A 21,085-nucleotide genomic window follows, 5' to 3' on the forward strand; every position below is an offset into this window, starting at 1 on the left:
AGACTGAAATAAGAATGAAGACCAAGGAAAGTTTGGCATCTAGGAAGGGCACCAACTGAGAAAATGGGAAATGTCACCTAGAAGCTGAGACAAAGGAACAGGTATCATGTTAAAGATGGGAAATAATCTAGGGGCATTCAATCAGTAAGCACAAGACTGAAGGAAGCAGCAGAATGGAATAGAGAAAGTGGGTCTTGTGGCTCTAGTGCAGACTCTGAAAAAAAAAAATAAATCAAGGGATCTGCATGCCCATCAACAAAGTAGGATGATATTCACTTTAGAAAGAAGAAAATATACCAGTGGAGTGGAGAAAAAAGAACAGAGGGGAGGAAAGGGAAAAAACAAAAGTACCTGGAAGAAAACATTTGAAACAACAGCCTAATATCAAATAGACTACTTGAAATAAAAAGTAACTGCAAAGATTTGGGAAATATACAAAAAGCACTAAGTGGAGAAGTACTGTCTCTTCATAACAAAGTAGAACAAATTAAATTAAATGGTTACACACAAGAGCAGTGGAACACATCAAGATTCCATCACAAAGTATTCTAGAAAGCAATTTTCTTTCAATGAAAATGTGAGATATTATCAACAACATATTTCTCAAATGCAAAGCCTGCACATAATTTTGTGCTGTCTGTTTTCTATAGTAATATGAAAGAAGTAGGAGCATGAGAATTATAAAATACACATGGTATCATTGGTACTAAACTTCCTATTTAAAATAAAATATCCTTTAACAGAAAAAATGGTTTGCAAAGAAGGGAAGATTTCCAAAACTCATTAGAGTGTAATTTTGAGAGCCATAGCTGGGACAAAAGAAATTTCAGAAATTTGACTGCAGGTAGTTCTGCACCTCCTCTAAAGACCACGTAAATGAGCAGCAGGTTTCTTCACACAGCTCCTCCTCTGGCAGTTTCAGTAGGTGAGCCGAGTCCCAGTGGCCCAGGCAGCCACTGAAACCATGGGCTGGCTGGGGCTGCTGGAGAGCAGGGACAGTGCCAGCCTGCTTGGCAAACGACTGTCCTGGGGCTTGCCTAGCTATTTTCTCAGCACATCACTAAATCAGGGGAAGGTGTGCATGCCTAGAGAGTACAGGGCTGTGTGCTATTCCAACACAAACACAATTCAGTATGTGAACATGGCCAGGAATGAAGGAGTGATTTTATTTGGATGCACTAATGTTTTAACTAAACATTTACAACATTTAATTCTAAATATCCCCTTGTGAAATAGTAAGTGCTGTGTTTAACGTGGAAGATACCTAAAGGTCAGATGTTAATTCTTCAGTGCCACGCCTTTTTTAGAAAAGTTTGTAATTACTTTTTTGCAAACTATCATCAAACAAAGTGCTACCAGTGAAGCAGAACTGAGAAATACAAGTGGACAGAGTTTCGCTTAAGTGCTATTACTGCAAAAATATTGTGGTTTTTGGGTTTTTTTTTTTACTATGATATTTGATATTTTGCCCCTGCTCTTAACTGACGTTATTAGAGGCGATTAAAAACCAGCTCTTCTCTGAAACAGGTGAACAGAAGACGTCTTGGAGATGAAAGAAAGCGGCAAAGAGCCTGAAAAGGAAGTAGAATTTCCGATTAAATTTTCCAGTTTATGGGGAAGACTTAAAGTTGCAGATTTTCTGGGTGTACTTGATTAGCATTCATTTTCACTGATGCTCTTCCTCGGCCACTTACACGAGGACACAAGTGCAGCGCAGGCTGTCCTACTAAGCCACTGTAAATCCAAGCAAGAGTTCTGTTCCCCAGCCGCGGGGAACACCGCCAGCCGCGCGGCCGGTCCTGCCGAACTCCCACGGGAGCGTTCGGCGGGGTTCATTGCCGACCACCGCGGGCCGTGCCCGGGCAGAAGCGGCGGGAGGCTGGCTCGGTCCCGGCGCTGGGACATGGCCCCTGCCCGGGGCAGCGCCGCGGGCCCCGCCAGCGCAGCCGGGTCCGTGCCGCGGGCCGCAGCGAGCGGCGGCGCCAGCGGGGGAGGCGCGCAGGGGGCACCGGAGCCCCAAGGGAGGCGAGCGGAGCCCGCCGCCCTCCCACCTCCCGCCCCTTCCCTCCGGCCGGGGACAGCCGCGCCGCCTGACGCGCCGCAAACTTTGCTGCCCCCGCTCCGAGCTGCGCCTCGCCCGCGGCGCGGCGGGCGGCGGCTCCGGCTGCCGGGAGCCCCTCGCTGCCGGGGCGCGGAGCGAGCGGGGCCGCGGCGCTGCCGGCGAGAGCCCAGCGCGGCCCCGAGCGCCGGTGCCTCCGCGGCGCTGCCGGCGCGCCCCGAGGGAGCCGCCGCGCACCTCCGCCGCGGGACAGCATGAGCCAGGCGCAGCCCTACGCCCCGCGCAAGGGCAGCTCCCCGGCGCCGGGGACCCGGCGGAACGACAGCCAGGACTACCTGCTGCTGGACGCGGAGCTGTGCGAGGAGAGCGCCCTGCCGCCCTACGCCTTCTACCCCGTGTGAGTCCCGCCGGCCGCGCCGGGGGTCGCTCCGTCCCTGCGCGGGGGAGGCGGTGGCGGGACAGGGGCGGCGGGCGGGGGTCAGGGCTGGTGGGCAGCCGCATGGGGACCTGGCAGCTTCCGTCGCCTCCCCAGGGCCGGAGCGGGGTAGCTGTGCTTGCCAAGGTGGAGGAGCAGCGTTGGCACCGCCGTGCCCGGGCTGGCCGGTCTCCCCTGAGCACGGCGTGGTGCCTTCCCGCTGGCAGGGAGGCGAAGGGTGGCTTGGGCTCAGCTGTGGAGAGCAGGGCGAGAGACGTCGGGTGTACCTAGAACTGATGGTGTCTAATGGGTTTAATGTAATTACAGAAATTTTGACTCCTGTGATCGGTTGCTCCCACCGAGAGAGCGCACATTGCAGGTGTGTGCATAAAACCATCCTCCTTTCATTAATGCAAAATAATTACAAAAAACCCCATCCTCCTATTATTATCTTTGTCAAGGCCGCGTAGCCTTGTGTAATTTCATTATGTGAGTTTTGGCAGGTAGTTACCATTTAAAGCAGAGTGTAAGAACATATGCAATAAAAGCTGAATTATGTAAACATAAATTACAAAGGTTCCAGGAACCACAACTTAAGATCCACGTCTATTGGCGTTCAGTGTTGGCAGTGTCCCTTTGGTTATGTGCTGTCAGCATGACTACAGTAATTACCACTTGTTAATGCTTCTGAGGAGAAGCTACCCAACAGAGGGGGAAAATGGGTATTAAGCAGTGCAAGATGAGTCCTAAAATCTCAGACGATTGCCAGGAGAAGTGTACTTTCTTTTTTACAAATTATATTTTATTGCTTAAATGGTAAATTACAGTTATCAGGCTCTCCTAATATTTGCTGTTTTATCTGTGAGCCACCTACCAGCCACTTGACAGCTACCTGGATATAGGAAAGGAATAACAACAGTGAAACTGGGAACACTTACCGTGCTTGAATATTTATCAACTCAGCTAAGAACAACCAGAGTTTTCAAAATTTACTGCTGTATTGCTATTCTTGAGTGTCTTTGTGGATCGCTAATTCAGTATGCTCATGTAGCTGAATGTAACAGCATATATTTCTGCACATTGGACTTAAACCCTGCATATATGAATGCATATATCTAATGCATATATCTAATGAATCCTTTCAGAAAAAAAAGCTTTGTGATGTTTAGTTCAGATTGGTTCTCACTAGTGGACTAAAGCTTTGAACTAATATGGCAATTCTGGAGTTCTTTTGCCATCTACTCAGAGTGGTTGTGCAGATGTGAGAGGATAGAGCTTGCGTTAAGTGTTTCAAATCATCTCTTCGAACAAAGTCTGCAAGTCTGTGGGGTGCTGATAATTTCCCTTCAAGAATGGAGTGAAAAAAGTGCCTGTGCCTGCAGCTCCTGGTCCAGCACTCTCTCAGTGTGGGACTGCTTCTCATCACCTCACAGTGGCCATAAGGACAGCCTGCATCCTAATTTAGTTGCTTTGTAGAACAAGGGTAGCACTAACCACAGGAAGTTATCAAGAGCTTGGTTTTCACATCCACGTTAGGTATGGAGAAGTTGTTCTTTGGGGTTTCTCTGGATGTGGAAAATAATCACTTCACAGAGATCCATAGGCAATGCCTACATGTGGCCACTGCCAGGACTTCCTTGGCTGGCAGGAATGAATGCAGTGAGTGAACAGGCTCCTCTAGGCTACAGTGATTACCAAGCAGTTTATGAATTTTTCTGCCTAACTTCCAGCTATATCACATTTCAGGTACACTTTGTAGATACACCTTTTCAACCAAAAGTCATTGGTTTTGCTAGAGGCCTTCATATGGCCAAGAATTTAATAAATAATAAGCTGGGCCATGTGTAGCATATGATCCTTATACTCTATCATCTACACATAGTAAGAATACTTTTCTCCACTTTTTTTTTTCATCCTCAAATTACTGGTATTTCCTGATGCTATTATGGTGATTAATGGAGATCAGTAATGCAGAGTACAGCTGATATCCAAAAAAAGCTGAGTTTTACCTCCTTTTAAACATTACTGAGAGGGTAACACACTTACTGGCATAACGTGGCATGTGACTATTGCTTGAAAAGTAGCTTGATTCTAAGGAATAGTTTTTCTCAAGTGGTGATTTAGTGCTAATGCTGATGTTATTGAGGACATTGTTTGTAGAACATGCTTTTCATGTATTGTTTTGTGACTGCTGTTAAGTGCTGTAGTTTCTGGATGATAATAAAAACCCAAACCATTTACAGAAATGTATTTCCTGTATTTTAGCTCCTCTTTCTGGAGAACAGATTTACTGTATCCAAGGTATCTTTACTGCAAAAAAGATTTCAAGAAGATACCTTGAGCTTATCAGCTGTACCAAGTAGGGTCACACAGTCTTTTGGCAGTGAATGGAAGGCTTTTACCTTTATATGTGGCATGATGCAAACCAAAATTTGAATGGAATTTTGTGCTGAAAAATCCTGCTGTTCTTTTGAATTCAGAACCTTAAGCGGGAAATCTAAAAGTTAGGCAATCTGTAGAATTTGTAAATAAATTATTTCCAAAAGATGACTTACTTACTTACTCCAAAGTCTTACTTTTTAAGACTTAAGACTTCTAAGATGTGTTAGAAATGATATGCAAGTAAACATTTTCTTTCTAGTAGTAGTGCTATTCCATCTGGTCATTGAGTCCTGCCCCTTATGTATCAAGAAATACACTGCAATATAAATGTCAGAAGATTGACTCCTGGAATGCAAAAATGTATGTTGGGATTTATCCCTCCTGTGCAAGTATTTCATTGGCAAAAAGCCCAGTTTTGAGGTTTAAAACAGGATGGAAAGTGCATTTTAATGTCTAACCCCAAGTCTGAGCGCTGATGTGCAGTAGGATTTGGAAGTGATAGCACTTGTATGTAAACTTGTCTGCTGGAAAAACGTTAGTGAAGGACAGATTGTCAGTGTACTAAGCTAGTGAGAAGACACTAATTCAGTCAGACATCTGGTTATAATGCTTATTTATACTTCACAATATTTTGCGTTGTGAAAAATAGATGTTTTCTTATAGATGTGAGGAGGGATAATTGTGTATTAAAATGTCAGTTGTAAAGTAAATGAGAAACACAAGTTATCAGATGAAAACAGGGGAAAAGGGTTCTGATATCCAAAACTGCCTTGAGACCTAGACTGTTCCTCAACTTTTGTGGTTTTCCAGCTAAGTGTTTCTTGAAATTACCAAACCTAGTACATACTTAAAAACCTATTCTTTGTTAAATAACATGTTTAATGATTTCTTTCCTGCCTGCAATATAATGGTTTCTGCCATTGACATAATGTAATTTTTATCTCTAGTCTCAACTGTCTTGCTTGAAATGACCTGTAAAATTATTTTCCAGACTCTTCATTAGACATAATCTCTTCAGGGAGTACTGTACAATGTGGCAGCTATGTTTCAGATTGTCAGCCTCTTTGATGAGATGCTTTGTCTTCTGAAAATATGTTGAAATAGTTTCGTTGAAATCAAAAAGGTAGAAGTGTTGGTATGGAGGGGGGTTAATTTCCTTTTATAGCCTAGTGTATGGAACAAATGCACAAATAATCATGTGATTTATGTTTGATGGATCTAATTCATACTGGGCACTGGGAAAAAAAATCATATGTGAATCTCTCATATTCTGGGTGACTAAATGTAATCCCTTAGGTCTCGAGTAAAAGGACAACAACATTGTTATCAAGCCCCCCAACTTTTAGTTCACTCTGTGTATCCTGCAAGTAGGTAGAAGAGAATGCTTCACTTTCCACATCACACATATCCCTATTTATTTCATATTAAGTAGACTTTTCCCCCACATGTGTTCATTTTTGGTGCAGGCTTATGGGATTTCTTGGGTTTAGTTGTTAGGCACTCTTGTGTTCACTGTGTACACTCACTAATTTAACTGGGAGCTTCTTTGGTCAGCTACAATACCCAGTTTCCTATGCTATGATTATGAATAATAATTTTTCTTGAGCCATTGCAATATATCTGTGAGTTTATTTATACCCTAACTCTCATTTAGTCACCAAACAAATGAAAGTTGTCTCCCTGGGGGACATAATTTTGTAAAATGGTAAGATTTCCATGAAAATATAAGTAATTTGTTAAATTTGCATGAGGAAGGTGGAGTAGTGATTCAGAAATGTGTGGGATGTGTATGGCATACTTTTCAATGTAAATGTTAATAACCAGCATGCTGTTTGTCAAACATTGTCCCAGCAGCGTTTCCCACCACAGAAGCTGAAGGTTATAATAACTGGCTACTTGAAGAAGTCCTGCCAGTATTGGTATCCCCAAATAAAGGTGGTTTGGCATGGTGGTTCTGCATCATCAGGCTGTGTTAGACTTTCCAGCTCTGCAAACATGAGCAGAAGAAGAGTTTGGTGGTTAAACTGTGTCCATCAAATTCTTTTGCTTTCATACCTCAGGCTGTTGTGCAGTGTGAGGCAATGCCTTAGCAGAAGGCCTTAAACTTGAAGTGCATACAGTGAGTTTTATATACAGGTTTGTGCACTTACTTGTGGGTGTAGCCATTGCTACAGAGTCCACTCAACAGGAGGTTTAAAGGATTTGCGTTGATAAGCAGTGTTTAAATCTAAGTTTTGATAATTGAATGTGGACAAAAAGCTTAATGGTAATTAAATGACAGGCAGTGTTCTCTGGAATGGATTAAGATTTTTGTCTTGAAGTACAAAGTTTATTACTTGTTTAGCACTGACATACACAATCAAGTATACTATTTTTAGTGAAATAAAATGCGTGGAATATAATGTGAAGATGACTGACTAAGGTCTGGGTCTGGGCTTACCTTCCATATCCATTTCTGTCCAACTACATTTTTTTCTACTAATAGTGCATTTATCAGCACAGCTCTATTGTAACCCCTAGTCTGATATGTTTGAATACATTTTTGTCAATATTGGAAAAAAAAGCCAAAAGGCAAGCTTTGGCATTAAGAATAAAAGGTGATTTACTACAAGAACCCTGAATAAGTGAAATAATGGCATATCAAGTATTGTCATTTTTAGGTGCTTTCTCAGAGCTGTGTGGGAAGTAGATAATTTGTTTTCTGAGGAGTTGAATGTAGTTCCCTTTTGTTAAAAAAATTACTAAAATATCAATATTGTGGTTGTGAGCTCAGATTATGCCAGCTCAGAAGAGCATGACTGAAGTTTATTTTGGTCTTTGAACTTGATTAAACACTGGATTTGATGTCAGTATTTACCTTAGTGAAGAGAACAAAGAAGTGAGGATATTTACAAAATATTTAACATCTATGAGGCCTTTCAAGCAGGTAGAAAGAAGGATCTTAAACCAAAGGATCATGGTTGATCTGTAGAAAACAATATGGACCACAAGGCCTGGTGCTGCTGCAGCACTAACAATTTTGCAGAGTATTCAGTCTGGAGAATTTTCATAAAGCTTTGTGCTATGTTACAAAATCCTAGAAGGGTTTGGTATGGGGGTGATCTTAAAGATTGTCATCTAATCCCAACACCCCTGCTATGGGCAGGGATGGCACCCATTAGATCAACTTGCTCAGAGCTCCATCCAACCTGGCCTTGGACAATTCCAGGTATGGAACATCCACGGCTTCTCTGGGCAACCTGTTGCAGTTGTCTCAGAACCCTCTGAGTAAAGAATTCCTTCCTCGCAGCTAATCAACTCTCTCCTGTTTTAGTTTAAATTAAAGCCTTTCCCTCTTGTCCCGTCCTGTCGGCACATGTCACATCAGCTTAACGAGAAGCTCGGTGAGTGCCCAGCAGACTGGAGAGATGGACTCAGAGCTGGTCTGTTGCCTCCTGTCATCTTCTGTCAGCACTGGGGTTAGTTCAGAGGAACACTTGGTTGTGCTGATTTTCCTCCAGGCCCGGCTTGGTTTTCTCTTATTGTGCGCATTGACTGACTTTAGGACTGATGACTGACTGCTTAGCAGCTTTTCAAAAGGGAAGATTCCCTTATCTTTGAGGAGTGATTTGTGTTTTCTTTTCTTTCTGTAAAATGTTTGCCTGCCATCAACATGTTTCAGCTTTTCTAGTCATGATTTTCCCCCTTATTTGGAACAGCTAGCCAGGCCAGACTGATAAACTTTGTTAGTCCTACTCTGTGTGCATGTACTAGGCCTGCCAAGTAGTAATAGCCCACAGTAAACTTCTCTGAGAATTTTTTCTAAGCAACTGTTTTTCATGATAGAAGATTATAAACCAATTTTCTTTTTTGCTTTTCAATGCAGTAATTGATTTTCTATACTAGTTTTAATTCCACTGTGTTAATCTTTAGTTATATGCTTTTCTTACTTAAGATAAATTATAAAAAATGTCTTAATGAAAGAAACATGCACTAGAAATTTCTAGTTTATTATCTTCATTTGCTAAGGTTGTTGTGTTGTCTGTGAGTTGAAGTTATGTTTCTTGGAGTTTTTTTCCATCTGGATTTATTAATTTATAGTTAATTCCAGTGAAACCACAATGATCAAAGTATATTACATACAAAAAGCTTTTGAAATGGTAATTGAAAGGTTATAGAGCTTTATTTGGGGATATGTGGGAGAGGAGTTTTTGAAAGTTACATGTGTGCTATACTAGTGGTGCTTATTCAAAGAGAAATCCTGTGCTCTGAGAACTCTCAAGCTTCTCTTTGACCTGAAGGATAATTCTGAATGCTGGAGGATCTGCCTGTGCCATGTCCACTGCTTGTCTTTTGCTTTCCTCTGTCCTGCAGGAGCACATAGAGTAGGGTGGTTGCTCACAGGGTTCATTCAGGCTCTGCAAAGGATCATCTTGCTCCACTGGTGAGTGGGTTATCTAGTTATCCTGATAAATCAGATGCAAAAGGCAGGCTGTGGGAGGGCAGCAGGGACTCTTCTTCTCTGTAGATTTTATATTCCTCTCCCTTTAAGAACAAGTTTCCTATTAATTACTCAGGACAGTTTTTGAAGACTGCTGCTATTGTGAGTCTTAGAGTGACTCTTGTGCGTCTCAAGTGAGTTTTAGAATAGTACTTCTCCCCATACAAGAGAAAAATTTGTTTTCTCTCTTCTAAGTGTGGAAATCTAAGTTAAAAATTGCAACAACCCTTGATAAAAATACAACTGAAGAGCAGTGGCACTTAGCTGATATGACTTCATTTTCAAGTAGTAAGCACGGGATGAAGCTTTGCAAGGATACTGGGTATTTTGTGTGGCTTCTCATTGTGAGATGTTCTCACTTCAGGATCAAAAGCTCTGGAAAACTTGGGCTGTAATCCATATTACTGTTCAAGTCCCTTGGATGTCAGTGGGGCTGGGAGTCTGTAACAAGCTCTTGCTGCCCAGGAAAGACTAAGGAGTTGCAACAACATGGCAGATATGTTGGAGCAAAAATAGCAATATCTTGAACTGACATCTAAGCAACAAATAAAACCACCAAAAATTAGGAGGGGAGAGGGACTTAAGTTTCTGAAGATACAGTTTAGATTGAAACATTTTGTAGAGCACTTTGAACAAAAAAGTCAGCAATAACAGTATCACCAGGTCTGCAGAATGAATGCTGAATATGGTACTAAGCTGAAGAAGTTAATGTTCCCTACTTTTCTTCAGAAAAAAAATTTAGAGGCTTAAGTTAGACAGCTATTTAATCATTTAGCAACATCTGATGTGAGCACATTTGTAGGTAAACAGCAAATGATGTGACAGTGAAATTTCAGAACTTCTTTGTATGATAAAATAATAATGATCTTACCTAACAAGTTGATATATAAAATATACACTGGGATTTCTTACCCCACAGCCACTTCCATCCTAGAATCAGCAACACCATTTAATGCATAACAAGAAGAGAAACTAAAAAAAAAATAACCTAGGCAGGGATTTACAGAGACAGCAAGGCTAATGCCTCTCATTTTACAAAGCTATCTGAGGATCTTTCATGAGCTGAGGTTTCTATTTTACTGATTTTACATCAAATCTGTAAACTGGCAAAAATTTCCCTAGTTATCAGTGAGAGCATTGAAAATGCCTTAGAGGGAGAGAATATCCTTTGTGGTTTAACTAGCTTTGTGCAGGGCATGGCTTAGTGAGGAAGGTGCTGGTAGCAGCACTGCTGGGTGTCTATGTGCCTTTTTCAAACTCTGTCTATGACAAGATTTCTGACTGCATACAGTTATTGATATCTCCAGAGGGCCAGAAGAGGCATGGAAGTACACATTGAGGAGGAAGGGAAATAGGACCACTGCAGAGGCATGTGATCCAGTTCCTGTATGTATTTAGAGGCCTGAGGACACTTTTGGGGAATCAGAATTACATGACAGATTCAACGGCAAAGTCTCGGTCCCTCTGGGAGCTTCTCAGGAGCCCTGGGCCAGTCCCGAGTCTGCAGACACCGGGGGGCAGCCCCGACACGGCCGACAGCAGGGAGACACTGTCTGTGTGTGCCCCGAGGGTGCTGAGGGCACCTGGGCTGGGGGGAGACACTCTCTGTGTGTGCCCCGAGGGTGCTGAGGGCACCTGGGCTGGCAGGGAGACACTCTCTGTGTGTGCCCCGAGGGTGCTGAGGGCACCTGGGCCGGCAGGGAGACACTCTCTGTGCCCCGAGGGTGCTGAGGGCACCTGGGCTGGGGGGAGACACTGTCTGTGTGTGCCCCGAGGGTGCTGAGGGCACCTGGGCTGGCAGGGAGACACTGTCTGTGTGTGCCCCGAGGGTGCTGAGGGCACCTGGGCTGGCAGGGAGACACTGTCTGTGTGTGCCCCGAGGGCACTGAGGGCACCTGGGCTGGGTGCCTGTGCAGCACAAGAGACACCAGAGACATCGGTAGAAGAGAAAGGGCCGACTCTTAGCAGGGGTTAATCCAAGGTTCTATTAGGATCCCAAAGGAGCTCCTGCACCTCAGGGGCCTCCTGCCCAGAGCCCCAGGAGCTGTGCCAAGGGTACATTTAAAGGGAGGTGGAAACCCAAAGTAGATAACATTTTACCAACCAGTGAGTGACCCTAAGGGATGGATGCTGGGGGATAGACATTTAGGACAGCGTATGGGGCAAGGCTTGGGGGGCTGACCCCTGGCCTCTCGCTCATCACTCGATGACCTGGACCGAAGCTTCTGGATGGAGGGGATGGGATGCTGAGTGATTGACAGAGAGCCAGGGTGGGGGTTTGGGGATGATCTCATCCTGGGAGAGGGATAACACAGGTAAAGGGAGGGGGGTACAGTCTGGGATAAACCATTTGGGAAAAATATGGGAATACAAAACAAAACTACTTCAAAGTATTACAAAGTATAAAAATGCACTACAACAGTGTCTTTTGTTGAGTGAGATGTAATTTCTGAATAATTTCTATGTCTGGAATACTTCTCCTGAATCTATCAATATTATATTGGCAGGGGGGGAATGTTGCCCCAAATATGAATTTCCAACCAGACAGCCCCTTGACAGTGGCACAGTACAGCTGAGTGCTCTTTATTGTAAGAAATACGGAACAAGATTTGTAGCGCTGAGTGCCATCTGAAAATGGAAGTGTGCCCATCTGTGCAAGCTCTCATCTAGATGCAGCAGCTGACCTTGCTGGTAAGGGGCATGAGGTGGCTCTTTTTGCATGTGATGCAGGCTTGGGATCCTGCCTCTGTGCCTGCTGGGGTTGTACTTCTCTGCTATGTTGTGATAGCAAGCAGTCAAGATCATTCCAGCTGTGTGATCATGTCACACTGCCTGCTTGTTCAGGTAAGCAGAGCTTTTTGTTATGCTCCTTGGGCTGGTTCTCATGTTGCTGTAATCATAACATTTGTCCTGAATATAGGCCATGGGTCATTAGTGGAATATGTTCAGATATGTTAGTAGGTGTCACTGTCTTGGCTGAAGAGTCAGTGATCGATGCGATCACCTTACCTCTCGCTCTGCTCGGTAACCCCTGAGCCCAAGACTGAGACAAAAGGTAGAAGGAAACAAGAAAACATCTAGTATTCTTCTAATATTCTTCAAAGTACTAGTTCTGAGAATATAAGAGGCAGTAAATATGAAATGATGACTGCTAAATACCTTACCAAAAAAAAGGCAAGATGCTAAAATCTATGTAACTGGAGGAGATGTTTAAAAGGAATCAAAAAAGTTATGGACAAAATAAGACTGCCCTTTTTTCCCACCTGTCTCCAGTCATCAATTAGCATCTTCCCAAAAATTCAAGGTAATTTCCAGAAAGCAGCAAAGACAGATGCAGCTGCTTTATGTTCTCATGTACAGGAATGGGACATTGCAGAGTGGTGGAGAAGGATGGTAAAACTATTTTCATGACACTTTTCATGTGCAGCATCTAGAGAAATGATATGTCAACTAGAATAACTTTATATCCCAGACATTATTGCTGCATGAGAGCATGGCCCTCTGCTCCTCACACTTTTGCACTTACCGCTGCTGCACTTACTGCTGCTCCAGAGAGTACATAGCATAACACTTACAGGAGGATCATGAGGAAAAAAATCCAATTTCTCAGTAAATAAAAATTGTAAGTAGAACTCTGAAAGTGTGTGTTTTGTCTTTTGGGTTTATTTCCTTCCCCATCCCTTCTTCTTGGATGTCATCTTTTATGCCTGGCAAGAAAAGAACAATTTCATTTTTCCAGTAGAGAATATAGATGAAGGCTGTGTTCCCATTTCCCAAGTCCTATGTAAAAATGAAGGCTGAGTAAATCTGAAACTTCTGTTCATGTGGAATGTTATTGGTTTGGTATCTGTTTTCATGGTTTAAAAATCACTTTCATTCTTTTTTTCCAAATAAGTCTTGACAGCACTGTTCTCAGAAGTATTCTCCATTGGCTTTTTGATCAAAAGTGTTTCAATATGGCTGAAATAAGAATGTTTGCATTTGGTTTGTTGAGGCCACCATAAATCATCCATGGGTTGATCCAATATTAACTGCTTTTGAATTCCCCCCCCGGGATGGCTGTAGAGGGCAAAGCTCCAGCTCTGCTGAACTCTTTCCTGCTCTGCAAACGTGACTTGACTCCCTGGGCAGTGCTCAGGGTGTATCTGCTTGTCAGTGTTCAGCTCATGGTGTTCTCTCAAGAGACCAGCCCAGGCAAAGCTATTGTGACCAAAACTACAGTTCTGTCTCCCTTCAGTGGGAAAATGTAGCTAATTGTGCTGTGGAACTGATGCAAAGCTGTACATTCCAGATCAGTTACAAAGCAACCATACAAATGCTTTCTTCTCCTCTACAATGTGAAAGTTTGGATTCAGGTAATGCACCCTCCCCTTGTCCCCTTAATTTTAATGTATTTGGTTAAAATCTGATAAATGAGGTTAGGCAGTTAGACAAGCAAGAAGACTTCCTGATGAATTTTTTTTTCAGAACCTGTATGCAGCACTAAATAAATGAAAAGGCCTCTTTGATTCTTATTTCTCCTGATGTACTTTATTTCTCCAGGAGGAGAGTTCCCTTCCATCCCAACAAACTACTGCTGTATAAGTCTTAGCTCTGCTAGTGCCCATGCAATTTCATGCTAAAAAACAGTGTACATTGTTATTCTGCTTTGATTCACTGGATTCTCTGGATGTTAGAATCATCATTCTTTATCACTTAACACTATTTAACTAAGGAAAGTTTTAATTAAATTACAGTTCTTCTCTGGAGCATGTTACAAATCCAGTATAATTTGATAATAAGTAGGACCATGTGAGAACTGGTTTTGATTGGTATTTACTATTGTACCTGACAGTAAGTGCTCCAAATTCTTACAGTTTGAATCAATCTGTCCGTTTGAATAAATACCTCTTAGGAAAACTTCTCATGTCTATATTTCAGTGTAGTGAATTATTTAGCAGTAAGATAGGTTTGTAGGGTGTCAAAGACCAAATTGCAAGACCAGTTTCAACTCAGGAAAAACAGAAATCTCAATCCACAGCAGCTACCTGCCAGAAAAATATTAGCAAGGCATAACTCTTCTTGTTTCTCTTCCTTATGTTTTTTTTTTTGAAGATAAAGGTCTCAAGGTTTTCTCTGTATATTCTGAAACTTTATTTTCCCCATGTGAAAGCAAACTTCTTCATTTTAGCTATAATAACAGTCTTTGTCAAGTGATTCTAAAATCCTCCCCATGCTATTCTATTATTATTACCTGACTGGGAAGCAACAACAGCTAATAACATTGTCATGTGGCTAGCTAGTTCATGGATTTCTTCTGTTCTGTGGAATCAAAGGCAACATGGTGTTCAGTGGAGGCCAGGGAATCTCTTCTGAGTGACAGTGTTTGCAAATGTCACATGTTCTGCAAAATATTCCGCAATTATAAAGTAACGGTAGCTGTTAAAGGTCTCATTCTATGCCTTTGATCTATCAAATCTGATCACAGCTCTTTTGTAACTTGTGTTCTGTGCTGCAGTCACCAGTACATCTGAGATCTGAGAAAGCCAAATCATCTTTTCCTGCTGGAATTGTATTTGTGACTTGCCACCAATTCTGTTTTCTCTAAAAGTGTCACTGAGGTCATGATACCAAGTACGTGTGCATATAATATACACATCATCATTGTTTCTTTATTCTTATAAAGTAAATAATTTGCATAACAGTAATTACAAATATTATAAGTAAACCAAAGTAATTCCCTTTTTTTGTACTGCTTTCCCTTTTACATATGCACACATTGAAATGCCAAGATCTTCTGCAGGAGCTCCTATTCATCCTGAAGTTGCACTGCTGCAGTTTTTATTGTGTGCGTGTGTGTGTTAAGGTAAATTTGATGCTACTGCATGGATTCTTTAATTAGAAGTACATCACAGTCACATGATGAAAATGGCTTATTCTTAACAGACATGCAGGAAGAGCATCAATTGGCACACTTCATTATTTTCCTTCAAACACAGCTGTTAAAAAAATGGTCTCCTGGACATGAGCATCGTATATTGTGCAAATCTTTACTTTTTCTAGGTAGGAAAAGTTTGCGTAGATCTAGCGTTCTCTCTGAAGCTGGTGTCAGCCTTCATCATTGGTTGAGTTACAAATACAGTTTCTCAGTGAAATTTTAATTTTGTAGAAATACAAGATCAGACCTAGATTCATATTAGATGATGGACGTATTTTATTTTATATGGAGTATGTGGAAGAACAAATGGATAAGCATATTAAGTTCCTGACTCAGTCCAATGTGACTACTGGAATAATCTTAATCATTACCTTTTTCTCATTTGTATTTGCTATATTTTTGCATATCTCTCTTATTTGAAACACAATTATCTCTAAGTTAGTTACTCTCTTTAGTATAATTATAATATCTTCTACATTTTTTGCAAAGCAAAGACAGCTTACTGTTCCTTCTTCCTAAGATGCCAAGCAGAAAATACACATGCTGCTTCTGCAGAAGGAAACAACTCTGTCACTAAACCCCTGATGGCTCATCCAATTCCAATAGACTTTCCTATTGCTCTTTTCTATTCAGATGTTTAAAAGATCTTTAGTACTTTTGCCTGTACTCTGAGTAGCCCTGAGGTTGTTGCTTGTCATTTTCCTAATCAGTTGTTTACATGGCTTTCATTTCATATCCAGTCCCTTTTATCCACAATTGCATGCACACTCATAAATTATTCCAGTTCTCCTGCAATCTTGAGACATATATTCAGCATGGAGGATCCATAATGTTAAAATCCATATTTTTCTCCCATCCTTATTTTATTGGCAGTTTTCCTCAGTTGATAGTCCTCACCCATGACAGGTGAAGATTAGCGAGAGATACACAAAGGAGACTATATTGAAAGATACTATATTTATAAAAAGGAATAGCATCTGCAATAAAAAAAAGAATATGCTCTGAATAGTATTTCACCATGAAAGGTTCTGAATGTGGAGACTACCTAGGAACTTGATGAGATCTCAGGGCTGTTATATTTCATATTTGCAGATTTCCTCAGATTTCAGCTACGTTTGATATTAGTAGTCAGATCTACAAGAGAGAAATACAGACTGAATAGATCTTTTGAGGATAAAAGAGATACTCAATTTTTTATTACAACCCAGAAGCTGACTAACCTGATGAAGGCATAATTTATTCCAGTGTTGGAGTGCTAGGTCAGTGCTGACTGGAGGGCATGTTGATCTGCCCTGTTACAGACTCACTGTCTTGTGTCATTCACTGTAGGCTTTATGGTTAAACCATGAAGGTGTGTTCCCCCTCATTCAGTTAACAATTTTTTTCAGTTTGTTCCACTCTTTTCTATCTTTACTTGCATTGCATGTGGAAATATTGGAGTAATCTTAGTTACCATGTTGTTTCCTGTCTAGGATTTGTACTTCGCAACTTGATGGGATTTTGTTGTGAACTCTGGGCTTCCTTATCCTTACAGATTAGAACAATTCTACTGAGGCTCTTGTGCATGTTTTTCTTAAAGGATGCCCAGTAGTCTTGGTTTAGAGCAAGCAATTAAAAAATGTGGCTAGCTAAAATTAATAAACCTTTATAAAAATAAAGTGAAAGTGATGTATTTAGACTTGTTACCTTCTGCAGCGTTCCTCTGACCTCTGACCAAGTAACAGAGGAAGCAGCTACCTGAAGAGCTGTCTTTTTAAGGTGTTTTACATTACTTTATTTATTCTTTTTCTAATCATCTCCAGGTCTCCTGTTCAAGATGGTTTTTGTGTTTCTCTGACCTTTTTTGCTGAGAACCATACCCAATTGCCTGGAACTACAACTGTAAAATAAACTGTGCTAAAGCTATTGGTGAAAATTGTATCTGACTCATGCCAGAAGTAATTCATACCTCTAGAAGACGAGGGAAGAGGAATAAAACAGGACATTTTGAGTTTGGTCTGAATTCTGTTCAGTGTTTCACCTTGTGCTTGAATCCCCTGATGCAGTTCCTGGATTGCTGTATTGCAGTTGGATTTAGATACATTCAGTGTCTAGGATGAGCTCTATTATCTGTACTATGTGATAAATGTTCGTTTTCCTTCCTTTTATAGATATGTATGTAACATGCACATATTCATATATGTTCTCCTTTTTGAAAATACGTGGCATTAATTGGAATGAAAGGAAATTACCCTCTGTCATTAAATGATCAAAGTAGAGAGTTCAGCAGAGCTCTTGACAATGCCAGCACAAGCTTATATTGTTATCCTATGACTGTATTGTTGTGTTTATCCACCTGCTGAAAGTTCTGTGGGTGGATGATCTCTGGACCTTACATTGTATGAATTGCACAAAGGCAAGCAGTCAGGAGTTCCTTCTCCATCCCCATCACAAGGGATTAAGGTCCCTAAGGGACCTTGCAGCTTCTGAGCTAAGGAAATGCATGGCCTTTCTGGCTGGATATGCTTCAGCAGGCTTTCCCTGAGGTGCAGAGAGGGTCAGGGAGAAGATAGCACCATGTCTCAGTCCCACAGGTACATAAAAGGAGTGTCTGAAGTAGCCAGCCTTGTGGGGTGCACTTGGCACACACAGAACTATTTTATCTGGTTTTGTGTCCAGGGAGGTAAAATCCCAGAGGTGGGCAGCAGACAAGCAGTGTTACAGAAGCTGCTGCTGCTTCTGAGGCTGTGTCTGAGTATTGGGGCTCCATTCAAGCAGGATAGTTATTAACTTATGACCAGGAATGCATGAAAGAATCATTGTTAGCAGCTTAAAAATGAGAGGACTACAAGGCACCTGGTAGCTATTAGTTTGTTTTGAGAAGTGGGATTCTCTGTGCTTAAATTGTAGTTCTTTAAGCTTCTGAATTAATCTGTACACAAAAGGTATGTAGGGAGCAGTGGAAGTAATATGAAAATGTAAATTATCTAAGCCTACCCATAAATGTGTATTTAACCTTAAGACCCCTCCAATTCAGAAAGCACTTTACCCTGTGATTAAGTCTTAATAGTTTTAAGGCAACTAAAGTGAAAAGCAACAATCTACTTTTATGAACTTAGACTTTAGTTACATAAAAGAAAGTGGAAAAAACCCACACTAATATTTTACTATTTTTTGCTTCTACAAAAATATTTTTTCTAGTTTCACATATTTAGTATGTTCATCTTACTGACCTTAAAAAAATGGACTCTTAAATATACTAAACCAATCCATTTAAATTTCCTAGTGCACATATTGTATCACACTCCTAAACATGATTCTGACATCCTGTGCTTCTAAATATTTTTAATTATTTTTATGGTTTATTACATTTGGAAGCAATAAAATTAGTTTTCTCTAGTATTTAATTGAATATTAATGACTCATTTAATGGAGTTAATAATATGAGTGAGAAATTTTGAAAGGCATAAAAATTTAGTTCTGGCATTTAAGATTAGTTAACAGTGCTTATATTATCTGACAGAAGCATGGATAGGCATGAAACTATTATACTTTTATTGAGCTAATCTGTTTCTCTGTGTGGATTTTATAAAGCATGTTATAAGACATTAATGCACTTGTCAGTTTTGCAGATTTAAAGGGGTTAAAAACACAAGATTATTTGCATAAATGAAAATTGACAAATGATCTAGTGTAGATGAACAGTAGTATTTTTATCTCCAAAGAGGTTTTATTGACTGTAAAGTATTAGAAGGAAATTAATTTAACAGTGATGCTTTCTTCTTGCCACCTGACAATTTAAATATGTCAGCCCTGAGTAGTTGTATTAACTCACAGTAGAGCCAGTGCAGAGAATCACAATGTTTCATGTCTGATTGAAGAGCAAGAAATTGAGAATAAGGCCTGCTGACTGCAGGGAAAAAAAATCAGCCACTGAATTAATTTTGAAGTGCAAATTGCAGTATATATACACTAAAACCTGGATATATCTGAGAAAGTCATTAAAAACATAGAGTGTATCTTGGCTTTAACCAAATTTTTGAAGTATCTACTGACAGAACTTCAGATATTCTTACAGATGACAGGATGGGAGAACAAGTGCTGTTGTATAGTTCTCCTGCAGTAGCCTTGAACCCTGTAAGTTTGAGCTTTGTTTATCCATCTCACATCTCTGCAGATTGTTTATTGAAGGTGAAGTGTATTTGACTGGATATTTCTGGATTTATGTAACACTTTCATTTCTAGTTATAAAAATTGTGCTCTGTTTCCTGCATTTCTCCAGGTATTGACTGGTTGGCTTTTCCTTGTGCAGGCTGAAGGGCTGTGTGGATTCTCAATTACCTGGATGGATTACATTCTTACTGATTAAACTGCCTTTTGTCTGTGTCTTGTGAGGGGTGTTGTGTTTTGATTTGAGAACCTTAAAAATTTGCATTTTTTGTTATTAAGTGGATGACTGGATGATTTCTAATTTGCAAAACTACAAAAAATAAGTTCACTGTCATCCACTTTCTTTAATGTCAATTCAGGCCTCTTTATGTTTATCTTTGGAGTTCCTATCATTTACAAAAACAATTCTTTGGAATCATGGGGCAGATGATGTCATAAATGCAATTGAGACACAGATAAATATAATGGGAATGATGGGCATTTATGCATGAGAGCATAACTGGGAAAAGAGGAGTGGTTTTGTAACAGCTTGCACCATCTTGAGATGACCCTTATTTATGGCATCGACTGTGGGAAGGGAGCAGTGTTTGTGCAAAGTTTATATAGATGGACAACACTGAGATATATTTTATTTGAAGATTAACTTATGATGAACTTTAAAAAGCCATTTTTTCATACATGCAAAGCCCTCCAAATAGTAAATTTATTTTAAGAAAGTGAAGATTAATTTTTCTGATTATGTGTGCTCAGATTGTAACACTACTTACAGAACGAGGAACTTACTGCATGGACAACTATAACTACTGTGAAAATAAATGTCTTTTTGATTATTTTTATCTGGCACTGGATTTAAAAGATCTCTGATTTTGTGACTTTCAAATGAATTTCCTAATGTAAGCTTCAAGGTTTGACAAAGCTGCCTGTGTATGATCATGACAGAATGTTTTTATGTGCATTCTTTCAAAATTTATCCTGCTGAAAAAGTACTAGTCTGTCAGCAACTCAGTACTCATTTAGCTGTATTTTTCCAGTTAGAAGTGTAATAACTTCAAGGAAAGTTAATGGTGACCTTCAAGCCTGAAAAACACTGAAACATTCTCAATTTTAAAGTTACATCTCAATATATATAGTACACTTTCAGGCTGAGAGCTTTCATTAGGGGCTTCTAAACCGAGAGTTGATCAAATTTTTATTTTGGGACTTTCTGAACCAGATAGAGGTCATGATTTGTTTTTCTGCAATAGGTTTAGGTTTCCAACTCAGGGCAAATGGATACTGTGACTTCCATATGCTAGGGCAAGTTTAGTGAAGCAGATTATTATCTATGCTTTCTTTAATCTAAAATGTACATTTCAATGACCAAAATTCCCATTTAGAGCCTGAAGGCATCATCACTCTTGACACAATAAGTCACAGTAGAAAGGCTCTGTAACATATTCTCATGTGGGCATTGAAATGTCAAAGGGTTGTGTGGATCACCAGCTGGAGTCCTTAAAATTTAGAAGCACTTGCACGTTCACACAAGCTTAGGCATCCTAAATATGGCCAGTAACTAGAAATTTATGAAATACAGTTGGTAAAAAATAAGCTACATTTCAGTCAGATAGATGCTCAGATGAAGAATTAGAAGTATGTCTCTTAAAATGAAATTTCATGTTTGTAGAGTTGATTCAAAATGTGTTA

The 21,085-nt window shown here is 40.5% G+C and overlaps 1 protein-coding gene across 1 annotated transcript in view; it reads left to right on the top strand.

Moving 5' to 3' along the window:
• The first annotated feature begins 2,066 nt into the window (after positions 1-2,066).
• TRPC6 (transient receptor potential cation channel subfamily C member 6) overlaps positions 2,067-21,085 on the top strand; it is an 80,569-nt gene continuing 61,550 nt past the window's right edge. The window contains exon 1 of the mRNA XM_071434204.1: positions 2,067-2,456. Coding sequence (XP_071290305.1) covers positions 2,314-2,456 — 143 coding nt within the window. The 5' untranslated portion in view covers positions 2,067-2,313. The remainder of the gene's footprint in view (positions 2,457-21,085) is intronic.

Source organism: Agelaius tricolor, unplaced genomic scaffold (assembly GCF_023055355.1).
Source record: "Agelaius tricolor isolate 1412-34295 unplaced genomic scaffold, bAgeTri1.0.p SCAF_9, whole genome shotgun sequence".
Lineage (NCBI taxonomy): Eukaryota > Metazoa > Chordata > Aves > Passeriformes > Icteridae > Agelaius > Agelaius tricolor.